Source organism: Schistocerca nitens, chromosome 4 (assembly GCF_023898315.1).
Source record: "Schistocerca nitens isolate TAMUIC-IGC-003100 chromosome 4, iqSchNite1.1, whole genome shotgun sequence".
Classification (NCBI taxonomy): Eukaryota; Metazoa; Arthropoda; class Insecta; order Orthoptera; family Acrididae; genus Schistocerca; species Schistocerca nitens.
Window position 1 is genome coordinate 382,866,224 of NC_064617.1, and position 16,114 is coordinate 382,882,337.

Genomic DNA, 16,114 nt, shown 5'->3' on the forward strand with positions numbered 1-16,114 from the left:
TAGCATTGGAGGGCAGCGTGGTGTTTAAAAATCGTAGAGGGAGACCAAGAGATGAATACACTAAGCAGGTTGCAGTAAGTACTGGGAGATGAAGAAACTTGCACAGGATAGAGTAGCATGGAGAGCTGCATCCAACCAGTCTCAGGACTGAAGACAACAACAACAACACAACGAATTAGTGTACAAACAGCTCTGTCCATGGTGATGCAACAAGAGATAGACTCAACTTACACTTACCAAGAAGAAATAAACCCAAAACTCAAAACAGCATTTTCTACCAAGGAATAAAACTGTACAATAAATCAGCAAAAGAGATTAATGAAATTGCAAAAATACACTTATTTAAAAAGGCAGCTATAAACTACCTGCTATGTAATACATTTTATACATTGAAGGATTACTTAGATAAAAGAGAGTAGGGGTTTGATAAAAAAGTTACACAAATAAATAATAATAATATTGATTATAAAACATCCAACATTCCACATAACACTTCCACTTGATGTTTTTTTCCTTCTTTTTTCCTTTCTAGAAATACTTACCCTCAAGCCATGCATAGCACAACAGTGACACCTCTTCCTCTTTCTGAGCTAAACATCTCACTCATTTGGAGGGATGCTGCCATAGTTTTTCAGGATAGCAGATGGGAAGTTGCGGTACAGAAAATGGCCCAGAGATCACCAGTGTGTGTGTGTGTGTGTGTGTGTGTGTGTGTGTGTAGTGAGTGAAGTGTTATGAAACAACGTGTGTGTAGTCTGTGCAGTGACTGATAGTGAGATATGAGTGCTCAGTGTGACATTACATTGTTTAATAAGTTATTTGTAAAAAAAGTATTGTATACCAGGAGTAAATCTAATGATTGTCTCTAACTAGAAGTCTGAAAATATATGTGTAAACGAATTAGCTTATATTAAATTGATCTAAACTTATAAATACTATGACATGTCCTATATCCTTGTAAAAAGAGATCTATGGATGAACAAAGCTACTACTACTACTACTACTACTTAGACCTGACTATGGTGCATGCTTCCTTTGAGTATGAAGAAGTGAAAGTATAATGTAATGGCTATTACCTTCTTGTAATATAGGACAAAACTTTCAAGAATATAGTTGTAAAAATCACTCGTAAAAATATATGCTGACCTGTCTAATACGATATGTGCAAATTGTACAATATTATTATTATTTGCATCAAAACAATACAATAAAACACAATGGGTAACACTATTAACAGTGAAATGATATGCAGATATTTTTGATAATTATTGTTAGATTATATCTTCAACGGTGAATCTTAGCGTTGCCTACTCTGAGGCTCCCCTTAAGCAGTTAGTGCGGGTTTTGAAATTCCATGTAGTACTTGTTGTGACGTATAGCGTTTCCTAGCGAACTGTAACCAGTGCACGCTGCCCAAAGATCACCGAAAACAAAAATAATGATACAGCACAAACAAATATTTGTACTAACATATTATACGCAAAAGTACGAGGCGCATGTGTGTATTTGTGTACTGCTTATGGCATACCCTGTAACACAACCTGAATTAACATTATTTTTTCTCATTTATAGATGATAAGTGCACAGAAAACTTAGCGTCTATGACTAGGGAAAATCCCGAGTTGAATTCCGCAAGTTATATTCCTACACAGTATGAGTATTTGCTGTTTGAACTCCAAGTGATATGCTGAAACGGAATTACTTAGTGAAATTTTACGAATTTACATCGAAGATCTTCGTTACCGTTATTGAAAATTTTGAAACAATTATACCAGTTATCAGTTGCATTCTTTCGAAAGCTACCGTTCGATTGTTACTCAAAACATCCTATCGATAACCGTATTAGTCGTTATTGGAAGCGAGAGATCAACGTAGTGCTAAGGTGGCGTAAGCGCTAAATTCAAACTGATGTTCGAAAATAAAATATTTGTAAGGCATTATCGACGGTAAATAAATAGAGTTGTAACTTCGTTACTAAATAACTCACAACCGAGTTTAAAAGAAAACGAACCAGAAATATCAAGAACTGTTTTTAGCGGTGGTAAATTGAATATGATACCATCATTTGTATTTGTAGCTACTTTCATTTCTTAAAAAACGATATTTACAATTGTTTTGGACCTTGATTGTCAGTTTAAGCCAAGACCCATCCTCGTTTTTCAGTTTTTGTATGAGATAACTGTAAAATGCTGGTACTTGATCAGAGAAATACATAATTTTTATTAAATAATTATCTGTTTATATGCAGATAGTTTGCTTGAGTTGCACTGATTTATCCATTTAGAACTCGTCATTCGTTTGAAAAAGTAAATGGTCTAACATATAGGCCACTGTAGACGCCAAATTACCAACACAATGACGCTGATCAGTAGTTTAAGGAGGGCGTGAAACCAAGTTTACAGATATTTATATTACATCCTTTAGTAATAGTAATTTATATGCATTGAAAACTTTGTGGTGTACAAATAATTGCCAGTAACTGACAATAACTAATTTAAATGATGACTGTTACAGAAACTCCTTTTTATTTACTATACAGTATGCCTTTACTCATAATTTTTAAGTTAGCAATAGTGTGGAGTGAAAGATGTCTTTTATCTATCTGACTTACTGCAGTGTAACACCAACTCCAAATAAAGCAAAGATCGCTTATTATTAACATTTCCTTTTAAACAGTTATAAGATGGCATCAGGTGCTGGCATTAAGAGATTACCAATTGAAGCCTTAGGACCCGGGACAATTAATTACTTTGTAGTCGGAATAATAATAGCGAAGCAGAATCCAAGAAAAATACAAAGTCGAGGTAGCCTGTTCATTTTCAGAATATTTATCTGTTTTCACCACTTGTAGTGAAATGGCATGATTAATGTAGTACCTTTTTTGTTTACTTAAATCATACAGTCGGTTCTGCAGAAGAAAGAGGCGTGTGCAGTTTCACAATAAGAGATTCGCCGTACGATTTTATAAATGTTAACTGTTGGGGATCATTACATTTCATTGAGACAGAAATGGAGAACTACAACATTGGTGATGTTGGTATGTGATCACTAAGTACTTAACAATTTGTAATTATGTGCTTATTTATGAAAATATTTGTGTAACATACCATAGTTCAACTATTGTGTGTTTTTGTTACTTAACTAGCACCTTTGACTTATTTTCCACAGTTGAAATCAGCAATGCCAGGGTTACACACCGTAAGCCAGATCAAGATGAGAAATTTAGTCCTACTGTGACAAGGTATGATAATTACCAATCATTTTAGTCATTGTTTTCTTTAAATGATGTCTAGCTAACTTCAGGCTTAAATAACTGCTCCTACAGATACTCAGTTTTTATTGTGTTACCACAGTAATATAGAATCTGATTCAAAGCATTTGCTTGTCTAATTTGTATATGTGAACCAAACATTGCCAGAGGCTGAGACTGGAGGAATTATTATTTTGTAAATGCAGGTGTTTCCTCAGGTACTGACTACCTCAGAAACTAAACTGTGAAAGGGAGATGATTGCTAAATAACTTAGAAAGCAAGACTGAAATGGTATAATTCATGAGACTGAATTGAGATCTCTGCAAAATGTCTACTTGACGTGCAGTTCCACACTTCCTGGAAGATTTGCTAAGGATGACTTATAATTTCACATGATTTCAGCATGAGGGAATGGCAGTGCAATTGTTGCACATTCGTAGGAACAACTGAAATATGCTATTTGGGTAGTGGTGGATTAAACCGTGAAGAACTTAGTTTCCTATACTCTGAGTTTCGCATACTCTGGTCAAGTATTTCATGGAGCTGGTTTTTCTTTTGTTACATATGCAAAAGTTGTATACCAGTGTCATTTATTTATGTGGTTATCCATTCAGGGATCATCTCACAGTCCTCAAACAAGAAAAATTCCAGTGTACTATATAACCATTCACAATGAGATGTTACAATAACAGAAAAGACAACCTTTTATCAGAGTACCATGTACAGACTAACCTTACTTAAAATCTACCCAACCCTTGGACTGGTCGTGCCTTCGTACAACTCATACCACACTTCTCAAGCTGACTACCAGAACAACAGGTCCTTTTTGACCAATACAGCAGGTTCCTGTTTGTGCCTTATTTCCACCAAACCAAATGAACTTAGCTTCACAACACAGTTCTACAAGGTTCCAGAATAAGATCCTTCATTGGGTGAAACTGAAATCAGTACCCTCGTTTTCAATGACCAAAAGTTTCAGAAGTTCCAAAAGTGACATACCATCGTTCTACACAAGACAGCTACCATTGTGTGCTGTCTCCTTCCTCCAAACTAGCAAAAGTGTGAACATGTGCCTGCCTTCACACACACATACTCCTCTCCTCCCAGCAGCGTCACCAAAGCCATCCACTCGCTAGTTGTTATGCTTCCAACCCTTCTGCTTGTACAGAGCCACTTCTCCTTACCCGCTTGCGCCCCCTGTCTTTTGCTGACTTCTCATGCTACATCCATACTATCAAAGACATGCCATGAAGACAAACCTGTCACTTGATTCCAGCAGAAATCTCGAACCATCTAACTTTGTTCAACAAGATGATTTTTCACGCTTTCCACTACTGTATCATATCCAACATTCATAAAAGGAAAACACTATTATGATACTTCGTCCTCCTGTTACTCTAAAAGCTGTTCTTTTTAATGCCTGAATGTGTTTCATCGTAATACGGAACATGTTTCATCATAATACAGTGTCATCATAATACAATAGTAACAAACAGTTCAAAGATATATATAAATAGAATATATAAGGATGTTTTTATAAAGATATTACAGGGGCCAGTTGTGGGTATTGCTGAAGGTATCATACTGGTATCTGCCTGAAATTGTTTAAGGAACCCACAGAAAAACTAAACAGGATGGTTGAACAGAGCAAACTCCAGCCTCTTGAATATGAGGTCAGTGTTTTGACACCTGCACTACCTCATTTAGTAGTTCCCTATTGTACAATATGGTTTAGATTATAAACAATTTGTCCAAGATAACTTATAATGTATAAAAAAAAATTTAAAAAAAGTTTCACTGTCTGATACCATCTCCCCACACCATCACTGCACACATTATACACACCCGCTGGTGGCTCCAGGACCACAAATACATGCTATACCCCATGAAGTCCCTTCATTTCATTCAGAAATTTGACTAAAACTCCATAGACATCCTATTATACCTCAAGCAAATCGCCACATCCTTCCTTCAGACCATCTAGGAAACTAGTAAGCCAACATCCCCTAAATGAATGAAATGCTGATTGCAGAAGAATAAGACATTAGTATCATGCACTACATATTATTAGCACATCATTTTCTTATAAAAGTAGTATATTTTGATTCTGCATTCTAATACAGAGGGTGTTGTAGTTGTCCTCTTTTGTTATTAACCAGAATCGGAGTCCTGTAAGTAATCTTTAATTGTGTAGTATGCATTGTTTATGAAATATGTTTTAGGTGCCTTTTTAAATAGATGTATTTTCAGTAAGTTTTGTCATATTCTTGGGCTGTTCATTAAACAATTTTACTTCCTGATAGAAAATGCCATTTTGAGTTTTTTGTTTATTTTTCCTTGTTAAATACAAGTCTAAATTGGCTCTTATCCCAGGACTACGAACATGTGATTCCCCTTCCAATCATGTACCGAGCAAGGTGGCTACACTGGTCTTAATGTACTGGACTTGCATTCAGGAGAACTGGTGTTTATTCCCTAACTGGCCATCCTGACTTGGGTTTTCTATGGTTTCCCCAAGTTACTAAGTTGAATGCTGGGATGGTTCCTTTGATTAGGCTGTGGCTGACTTCCTGCCCTGTGTCTATTCTCATCTAATCCTATCCTACTTTGCTAATGTATATAGTGAATCATCTAAAATGTGCTCTGCAATTATTGCGGAAATGGAAAGTGCTATTCATGTGCAGTTTTTCCACAGTGAGTTGGTAGTCAGGAGCCTGTATTGTTATCCAATCAGCAGATTGTAATAATACTTAGAAAGTGTTTTTTTTTTTAATGTAAACATACACTTTTTAAATGGAACAATGCCTGTGTCATTGGAGCAATGCCTGTTGGCATTAACAGACTCAAAGTAGTGTAAATTAGAATGTCAGTGGTGTTTGTTGCAGGATTCTAGTGTGAGTTGTTTATGAGATATTGTATTTTGAAAAGTTCCCATACTGACACCTGTACAATACCTGTGATAACACACTAAAGAGCAACACTAGTGGATACACTATTAAAGTGAACTGTGACCAGTAAAGAGACCATTGGGCATCACAAGTTGTGTTCAAACAACACATGCTTCCAGTATGGTACGGAACGCTGCTGCACATATACTAGCATTTCAGTGGAGATGTCCAAGCATTTTGCAGCAATACATCATTGTATATCATTGGGCGTGGTTGGTATGTCCTTATGGATAGCATCTTTCAGCTTCCCCTACAGAAAAAAGTCTACAGACATCAGTCTGGGGAACAGGTCAGCCAAAGTACAGGTTCTCTATGTCCAGCCCAACAATTTGGAAACAATTCATGAAGACATGCTGTAGTACTTTGTGCATTATGGACTGGAAAGCCATCATGTAGGTACCACAAGCTCCTCCTAGTCTACAGAGGAATGTTTTCTAGCATCCTTGAAAGATCATCTGTTAGGGAGGCTGTGAAACTTGTGCACATTCAGTGTTCTGTCTCTGAAAAATGGGCCAATGAGCTGATGGTTTGCTATCCCAAACCACTAATTTGAACTCCATGGGCACTGATGTTCCATCCAAAAAGGCCAATGGGGATTGTCAATAGACCAATAGTGCATGTTTTGGTGGTTTACCTGGCCATGTTTGGTAAATGTGGCTTCATCACTAAACAATGTATGTGATACATCTGGAATATCCTGTCTTAATGCTCATGCACAGAAGTTAACACAATTCTTGTAATCATTTCCATGCAGCTCTCGATGGAGAGAGATGTGATAGCGATGGAACCTATGTGGATGGAGAATGCGTAGGACACTTGCGTGTCTCGCGCCACTTCCTCATGCACTTGCATGGAGCTAACATGCAGATCAACTGCAACAGCAACTAGAACATTAACTTCCCACTCTCCTGTCACATATGTTCCCTTCTGCTACATTGTCTAGGTGTTACACTACAACTTTCACATAATTGGTTGAAGAGGTTGATAAATAATTGTCAAGATGGTTGACATCTCTTGATATATATGCCACATGTACCGTACAAGAACAAACTGCACTCTTCCTACACTCTCCACACACAATCAGCATGTCAGCTTTTTCGGCATTGATAAATACCATCATCCACTCATGACCTACTGCTTGGACAGTCACACAGTAACTGACTAGCAATTCACATTGTACTTAATAAATGCACAACCATACTGTAAGCAAACATAACAACATTTTACCTAGCTACTTCGTAAGTTAAATGGCACAAGCAAGTGTTGGTATGGAAACTTTTTAAAATACGCTATCTCATAAATGACTTGCACTGGAATCCTGCAACAAACACCACTGACATTCTAATTTACCCAACTTTTAGGTTGTTAATGACAGTAGGCATTGTTCCGTTTAAAAATGTTTATGTTTGCACAAAAAATACTCTTTCAAAGTATTATTTCAATTACGTTTAAGGGCTAAGACTGCGAGCCTTTGACTACCAACTCATTCTATGAAAACTGGATACAATAGCACTTTCAATTTCCACAATATTTGCAGTGCAAGTTTTAGGTGATTCATCCCGTATATACAATTTCTGCAGTGTATCTTGCATGTCTGATATTGTTGTGCTAAATGGCCTGTGGATAAATAAATAATAAACGGTCCAACAAGGCAATGGGCTCTCACCTCTCCTTTTCAATCTGGTGTTAGATAAGGTAATAAAAGAATGGGATACATCACAACAGGCGATAACCTTAGGAAACCTACAGATTAAATGCCTGGCTTTTGCAGACGATTTGGCGATTGTCATGAGAGGTATAAAAGAAACAAAAGACGCTATTGAAAAACTACATGAAATTGCTTCCAAAACTGGACTACAGATCTCTTACGAAAAGACACAGTTTATGAGCACAAAGAAACTCTCATCTCTGAACACAAAGTATGGCACGATTTACAAACTTCAAATACCACGGTTAAACACTACAAATGAGTGGACATAACAGAGACTCAAATGAAGAAAGAAAAACTAAACTGGACAAGGCATACAAAGTAGTGTGGAATCATTACAACAAGAAGTCTATCTCACAAAAACCCAAATTACGCCACTACAACACAGTGGTGCTCCCCGAGGCACTATATGCAGCAGAGACCACACTAATCCTAGGGCATACACGTATCAGACAACTAGAAAAAGTAGAATGGAAAATACTTAGGAAAATATTTGGTGCAACTAACAACAATGGAATATGGATCAAGAAACTACGGAGGAACTATACAAACATACGGAGACAATCACAGAAAAGATTAGAAAACGCAGACTACAATTCTGTAGACACCTATACAGAATGCCATCACACAGACTGACCAAACAGATCTTTGACAGGGTAACCACTACAAACAACAAATGGGTGGCAGAGGTAAAAAAAGACCTGAACCAACTCAACATAACAGCAGACACAATAGACGACAGAATAAAATTCAGAAACATCATTAAGAAAACTAAACTACATGAGATACAATGTGACAAATAAACAGGCATAAAATGGACCAAAGAACACAAGCAAGATCACAGCCGGAAGATGAAAGAAATATGGGCAACCAAAAAAGCAATCAAGATGAAGCCGAAGACACAAAGCCGACAAGAAGCATGGACAGAGGACCGGAAACAGAAACACAGCAAGCGAATGAGGGAAGTTTGGGCAGCAAGGAAGGCAGCAAAAGGAACTGGCCATGTAGTTTAGTCCAAATGCGCTCTTTAAGGGCAAAACACCAATAATAATAAATGGTCTATAGAGCTGTTTGTGAAATACTGATATGCACAACAGATTGGTACATATACTGACTTGGTACAGTAAGGATACAAATTTTTAAAATAGTTCTTTACTATGAACCCAATCGCTACATTCAGTTATTCTTATGGCGCAGTTCTAAAATTTGAAAATTATGTCCGTGATTTGAGCCTCTGCTCTCCATAAAAGAATTACTTAGTTAAAAACTGAGTGGTAATAGGAATCATACATCACCACAAGACATTGGCTGTTACAAATTGATGGTAGGACTCGAAGAGCATAATGTGCTGATGACATTCTTTTTGCCAGTATATTTGTGTGTTCATTCTATATTAACTGACAATCAATATTCATACTAAAAACCTTTTTATTCATTCCAAAAATGTTTTGTAACACAATCTAAGTTTTATTGTCTGTGTTTAATTGACTGAGTTGTTCTCCCTTTTTTACTGAAATGTATGCTATTTAGTTTATTTAGGTTATTTGTTAATTTATTACATGCTCTCCAATTGGAAAAATCCTGGAGAGTTTCATTTACTTTCTCTATTAGAAGTTACCAGTGACTATGATGTTGCTGTAATCGGTGCAGATAACTTTTTCTCCATGTCTTATGCTGTCTGTAAAGTCATTTATATACATTAAGTACAGAGTTGCAACTTTCTACCCCAGAAAAACCATTTTTCCAACAATTGTTTTATTAAAAATTTATTGTAAGCATACATGTGAATGTGTTCGACTCTGTTTTCCAGCTAAGATTGGAACCATTCACTTGCTATTCCTCTTACTCCTAGTGCTTCTAGTTTTGTTTGGCAGAGTTGTATAGCCAACTGGGTCGAAAGCATTGGACAAGACACAGTACTTCTGAGTTGACTGAAGAAAACCATTTCAAACATATGTACAACACTAAAAGAAAATTTCATGCTTCCCCCACATCACTTAACACTCTCCCAACAGAAAAAAATGTACATGGGAATTTGAAGTCTACAATAAACTCAAGGGTAGAGATGTACTGAGCATGGAGATGAGTTCACTGAAGCAAAAACTACAGGATCTCCTGGTGGAAAATTGCTGTTACTCAGCTGAGGAATTCATGAGTGATGAGATGATCATTTTAACAGAGTGAGAATTTGATATCATAATGTTGTGTATAATATTGTATCTATGAAATAAGGCCTGGAAAATTTAGATACTATGTATTGGTTGTTGTTGCTGTGGTCTTCAGTCCTGAGACTGGTTTGATGCAGTTCTCCATGCTACTCTATCCTGTGCAAGCTTCTTCATCTCCCAGTACCTACTGCAGCCTACATCCTTCTGAATCTGCTTAGTGTATTCATCTCTTGGTCTCTCTCTACGATTTTTAGCCTCCATGCTGCCCTCCAGTACAAAATTGGTGATCCCTTGATGCCTCAGGACATGTCCTACCAACCGATCCCTTCTTCTGGTCAAGTTGTGCCACAAACTCCCCTTCTCCCCAATTCTATTCAATGCCTCCTCATTAGTTATGTGATATACCCATCTGATCTTCAGTATTCCTCTGTAGCACCACATTTCGAAAGCTTCTATTCTCTTCTTGTCTAAACTATTTATTGTCCATGTTTCACTTCCATACATGGGTACACTCCATACAAATACTTTCAGAAACGACTTCCTGACACTTAAATCTATACTCGATGTTAACAAATTTCTCTTCTTCAGAAATGCTTTCCTTGCCATTGCCAGTCTACATTTTATATCCTCTCTACTTCGACCATCATCAGTTATTTTGCTCCCCAAATAGCAAAACTCCTTTACTACTTTAAGTGTCTCATTTCCTAATCTAATTCCCTCAGCATCATCCGACTTAATTCGACTACATTCCATTATCTTTGTTTTTCTTTTCAAGACACTGTCTATTCCATTCAACTGCTCTTCAAAGTCCTTTGCTGTCTCTGACAGAATTACAATGTCATCGGCGAACCTCAAAGTTTTTATTTCTTCTCCATGGATTTTAATACCTACTCTAAATTTTTCTTTTGTTTCCTTTACTGCTTGCTCAATATACAGATTGAATAGCATTGGGGAGAGGCTACAACCCTGTCTCACTCCCTTCCCAACCAATGCTTCCCTTTCATGTCCCTCGACTCTGATGACTGCCATCTGGTTTCTGTACAAATTGTAAATAGCCTTTCGCTTCCTGTATTTTACCCCTGCCACCTTCAGAATTCGAAAGAGAGTATTCCAGTCAACATTGTCAAACGCTTTCTCTAAGCCTACAAATGCTAGAAACGTTGGTTTGCCTTTCATTAATCTTTCTTCTAAATAAGTCGTAGGGTCAGTATTGCCTCACGTGTTCCAACATTTCTATGGAATCCAAACTGATCTTCCCAGAGGTCGGCCTCTATCAGTTTTTCCATTCGTCTGTAAAGAATTCACGTTAGTATTTTGCAGCTGTGACTTATTAAACTGATAGTTCGGTAATTTTCACATCTGTCAACACCTGCTTTCTTTGGGATTAGAATTATTATATTCTTCTTGAAGTCTGAGGGAATTTCGCCTGTCTCATACATCTTGCTCACCAGATGGTAGAGTTTTGTCAGGACTGGCTCTTCCAAGGCTGTCAGTAGTTCTAATGGAATGTTGTCTACTCCCAGGACCTTGTTTCGACTTAGGTCTTTCAGTGCTCTGTCAAACTCTTCACACAGTATCATATCTCCCATTTCATCTTCATCTACATTCTCTTCCATTTCCATAATATTGTCCTCAACAACATTGCCCCTGTATGGACCCTCTATATACTCCTTCCACCTTTCTGCTTTCCCTTCTTTGCTTAGAACTGGGTTTCCATCTGAGCTCTTGATATTCATACAAGTGGTTCTCTTTTCTCCAAAGGTCTCTTTAATTTTCCTGTAGGCAGTCTCTATCTTACCTCTCGTGAGATAAGCCTCTACATCCTTACATTTGTCCTCTAGCCATCCCTGCTTATCCATTTTGCACTTCCTGTCGATCTCATTTTTGAGACGTTTGTATTCCTTTTTGCCTGCTTCACTTACTGCATTTTTATATTTTCTCCTTTCATCAATTAAATTCAATATTTCTTCTGTTACCCAAAGATTTCTACTAGCCCTCATCTTTATACCTTCTTGATCCTCTGCTGCCTTCACTACTTCATTCCTCAGAGCTACCCATTCTTCTTCTACTGTACTTCTTTCCCCTATCCCTGTCAATTGTTCCCTTATGCTCTCCCTGAAACTCTGTACAACCTCTGGTTTAGTCAGTTTATCCAGGTCCCATCCCCTTAAATTCCCACCTTTTTACAGTTTCTTCAGTTTTAATCTACAGTTCATAATCAATAGATTGTGGTCAGAGTCCACATCTGCCCCTGGAAATGACTTACAATTTAAAATTTGGTTCCTAATTTTCTGTCTTACCATTATATAATTTATCTGAAACCTTCTAGTATCTCCAGGGTTCTTCCATGTATACAACCTTCTTTCATGATTCTTGAACCAAGTGTTAGCTATGATTAAGTTATGCTCTGTGCAAAATTCTACCAGGTGGCTTCCTCTTGCATTTCTTAGCCCCAATCCATATTCATCTACTACGTTTTATGTATTGGTATATCATGAGAAAAACAATTTAATAATATTATTGTGTTCAACATAAAGATGTGCTGGTAAAATTAGTGTTAGAAAATTGTGTAACTGTATACACCAAAAGCAAAAAAATTATATCTCTCTTGTACAATACGATCAGATGATCTGTAAAATGTATTTCATGAGACGAATAAAATACAGATACAAAGACTAAGAATATGCCTGTAGCATAGGCATTTTTGTTAAGAACATCAACCACCACTTTTGTGAACTGTGTAATGGCCACTATTATGCTTCTACTTCAGAAACAAACCTTTATTTAATATTTTTTCAGTCGACTCATTAATCTATCTTTCATTATTAATGTAATGATTTTTTAGAATACTGACAGTACTGAGCCTATACTCTTTGTATTACCTTTCTTTAATAAGGTAACAGTTGGTGCATGCTTAGAGAACTAAGAAAAAAATACATGAAGTAAAGGACTCATTTGTTATGTTTGTTAATGGGTTTGTACACTGCCTATGCACTCCTTCAGAGCAGATACTGGAACATCATTTGTTCCTGCTGACTTATTTATCTTTTTAAATTCTGTATTGTCTTATTGCCTTCAAGCCCACGGTCATTTACAAAATTTGCCACTTCCTGAGGATTTTCTGTTTGGTCTTCTATTTGCATGTTATTATACTTGTTTCCAGTTTCGTGTTTTATGACATCAACAACTACTTTTATTTTATTTTCTGCATTATGTATTATTTTGTCATAAACTGTTCATCCCTGATTTGATTTGCCAGTGCCCTAGAAAAAATACGTATTGTGTGTTCCGAGACGCTCCTTTTATGGGCCTCTAGTTTTGTGCATTTTACCAGGCATATCCTTAAGCTTTATTATCTATATCTATATCTATATAAATACTTAACAATTTTCCCTGTCGATATTTGTAAATACATGGTCTAAGACTGACAATGAACTTTTTGATAGCCTAGTATCAGTTTTTATCATTTGTGCCAAGCCATACATTTTCACATATTTAGAAAGTTATTACTAAATTTATTTGAGGGCTGAGCCTGTACTTCAGTTAATTTGTTGAAGAAAGTACACAGTACCACTAGGTGAGTGGTGCAAGCACAGAATGATGAACTTTTTTGTGGATTTCTAGCTTTGTTAATTCAACAGCTGCCAATTCCAAACCTGTATCTACACTATTTGTGTCTGGACTGTTAACCCTGGAGTTTGCTCCCTTTACTCCCCAACCCAGCCATCACTAATTGTGATCAGATCTTCACTAGCTTTAAAATGTGAGCCATTTGTGACATAAATACATAATCCTCCCCATCCTTTAAGGTGCCAGTAGCCCTACAGTAGCAACTTGCACGTACTTGTGATGATAGCACTATATGTTGTACTTCAGTTTCTCTAGAGCTGTGCTCTATAAGGTGTACCACTGTGCTCTTCAAAGACTTCAATTCAACTTCATGCTGGTGTACTTCATTTTTAATAAAATCCTTGTTTGATGAAGAATATAATTCTGAGCAAATTTTGGTTGTGTTTGTCCTTATGATTTCTTTCCCTCTCTGATAATCCTGTAACTGGTGAGTGTGTACTCTGGTATGATGCAGTCTATCTTCCGTGTACACAGCGAAGAAATCTCTAAACAGATTGAAACACTTTTAAGGGAAAGGAGACTGTTCTCATGATTAGTCCTAAAAAAGGTGTAGTCCTACACACAAAAGGGACTAGTCCTTCACACTGTGACAGGTATTTGGCCATCTGGCCCCATACCAACCTGCTACACTCACTAATTAGCTCCATCAACCTCTCCATCTCAGTCCTTTTGAGGTGCAGACTGTAGACCCACCTACTGATAGTCCCCACCAGCACCAGTGCGATGTGTACTGAGTCAGCAACCATCTATACCATTCCAGCTCTGCATTAACTCACCATAGGGCATTGCCAAGATGAGGCTGATAACACCGTCAGAACAGCTGAGCTAGGCACACTTTGGTGCTACCAGTACGGGGAATTGTCTTGCTCAGGTCACCACCTATGTTGCATACTCCATCGCTGTCCAAGCTGTTCCCTTTCCCCCACCCCCAACTAACACTATCTGATCATCTTCCATGGATTTCTTACACCAACACCCTAAACCTCAATCACCTGATTCAGCCCAGCACTGGGCTTGAAAACGTTGGTGACCTGATACTCTTCCTCTGATTTCTCTTGTAACTGAGAGCCTACAATTCTACCATGACCGCTGCCTAGCAGCAGTACTGTCATCTCCTTAAAATTAGTGGTATTCATAGCTTTCCTAATCGTGGGCAGAGTCTGTTGCACATTTCCCACTCTTACACCATCATGAGGCTCCTCTCCTGACAATATGTTGACATTATTGGTGTGTATGTGATGCAGTGGATAATGTTTACTGTATAATGTGTCATCTAGCAAATAGCTACCAGACAGTTAAGTGAATTAACTGTGCAAGCTACTGAAGGAAGTGAAAGAGGTAAGGTTGTTCGTTGAGCAGTAGGTATTCCATGATCAGTAAGCTCCACAGGTCCATGATAAAGTCTCTAAATACAAATTGTATGGTCTTTCACTTTATTGGAAGTTACCATTCTGAAAAGCCAATTATAAAATTTTGTATAGTAGGGAACAGATAAACAGTAGTGCACTGACTTTGCCCCAGATCTGTTGCATTAGTTATATAACATATTTTGATCATCATTCATTCATTCACTCACACATTGTGAAGGAGAACTGTCAGGTATGTGGTACGAGTTAAGTTACACATTGACAACTGTAAATTATACGTACGTAAATTAGTTCAGCTCATAGTATTGTCATTATGAATTACTGAGTTCATTGTAAATTCACTGTTGTTATTTACCAGTAGTATATGTTTTGAAAATACATGTAAGAATCCTTAGGTACCTGAAGAGGCTTCTTCAAGAGTTTTGGTTACCAACTTTATATGATATTGCTACTACACGCTTGTGTAGGATAAATACTTTTTTGACTTTAGTTGCAATATTCTGGAAGATTGTGGCACAGGATAGAACTGAATGTAAGTGTAAAAGTATGCAACTGATCCTGTCTGCAGGTCAACATAGAGAGGGAGAGAGGTTTCTGAGTGTAAAACAGACAGAACTGTGCATTTTGCTTGTCTTATTCATTTATTACGCATCTGGATACCCAGAAATTCACACAGGAAACCTCATCCAGTATAAGCCAATTGATATCTACTTCTGGGCCCTGTAAGTTGTTTTTATTTGTTTGGAATTGATCAATATGAGTTCTTGCAAGATTAGGGTTAGCTTAAGCAGTTGCCTATCAACCAATTCAAAGCCTAGTCATTATTCTCCTGGCTGATATCTACTTCTGGGCCCTGTAAGTTGTTTTTATTTGTTTGGAATTGATCAATATGAGTTCTTGCAAGATTAGGGTTAGCTTAAGCAGTTGCCTATCAACCAATTCAAAGCCTAGTCATTATTCTCCTGGCTGTGTTTGGTATGAATGTGTTTGGGATCTTTATTAATATATGTGTGTCATCTGTTTCTTTAATTGTGATATTCCT

The 16,114-nt window shown here is 37.2% G+C and overlaps 1 protein-coding gene across 1 annotated transcript in view; it reads left to right on the plus strand.

The window, feature by feature from the left end:
• The first annotated feature begins 1,860 nt into the window (after positions 1-1,860).
• The window catches only part of LOC126251950 (meiosis-specific with OB domain-containing protein), a 282,267-nt gene continuing 268,013 nt past the window's right edge, over positions 1,861-16,114 (plus strand). Inside the window, exons 1-4 of the mRNA XM_049952714.1 lie at positions 1,861-1,882; positions 2,677-2,804; positions 2,903-3,037; positions 3,169-3,241. Of these exons, the coding sequence (XP_049808671.1) occupies positions 2,684-2,804; positions 2,903-3,037; positions 3,169-3,241 (329 nt within the window). The 5' untranslated portion in view covers positions 1,861-1,882; positions 2,677-2,683. The remainder of the gene's footprint in view (positions 1,883-2,676; positions 2,805-2,902; positions 3,038-3,168; positions 3,242-16,114) is intronic.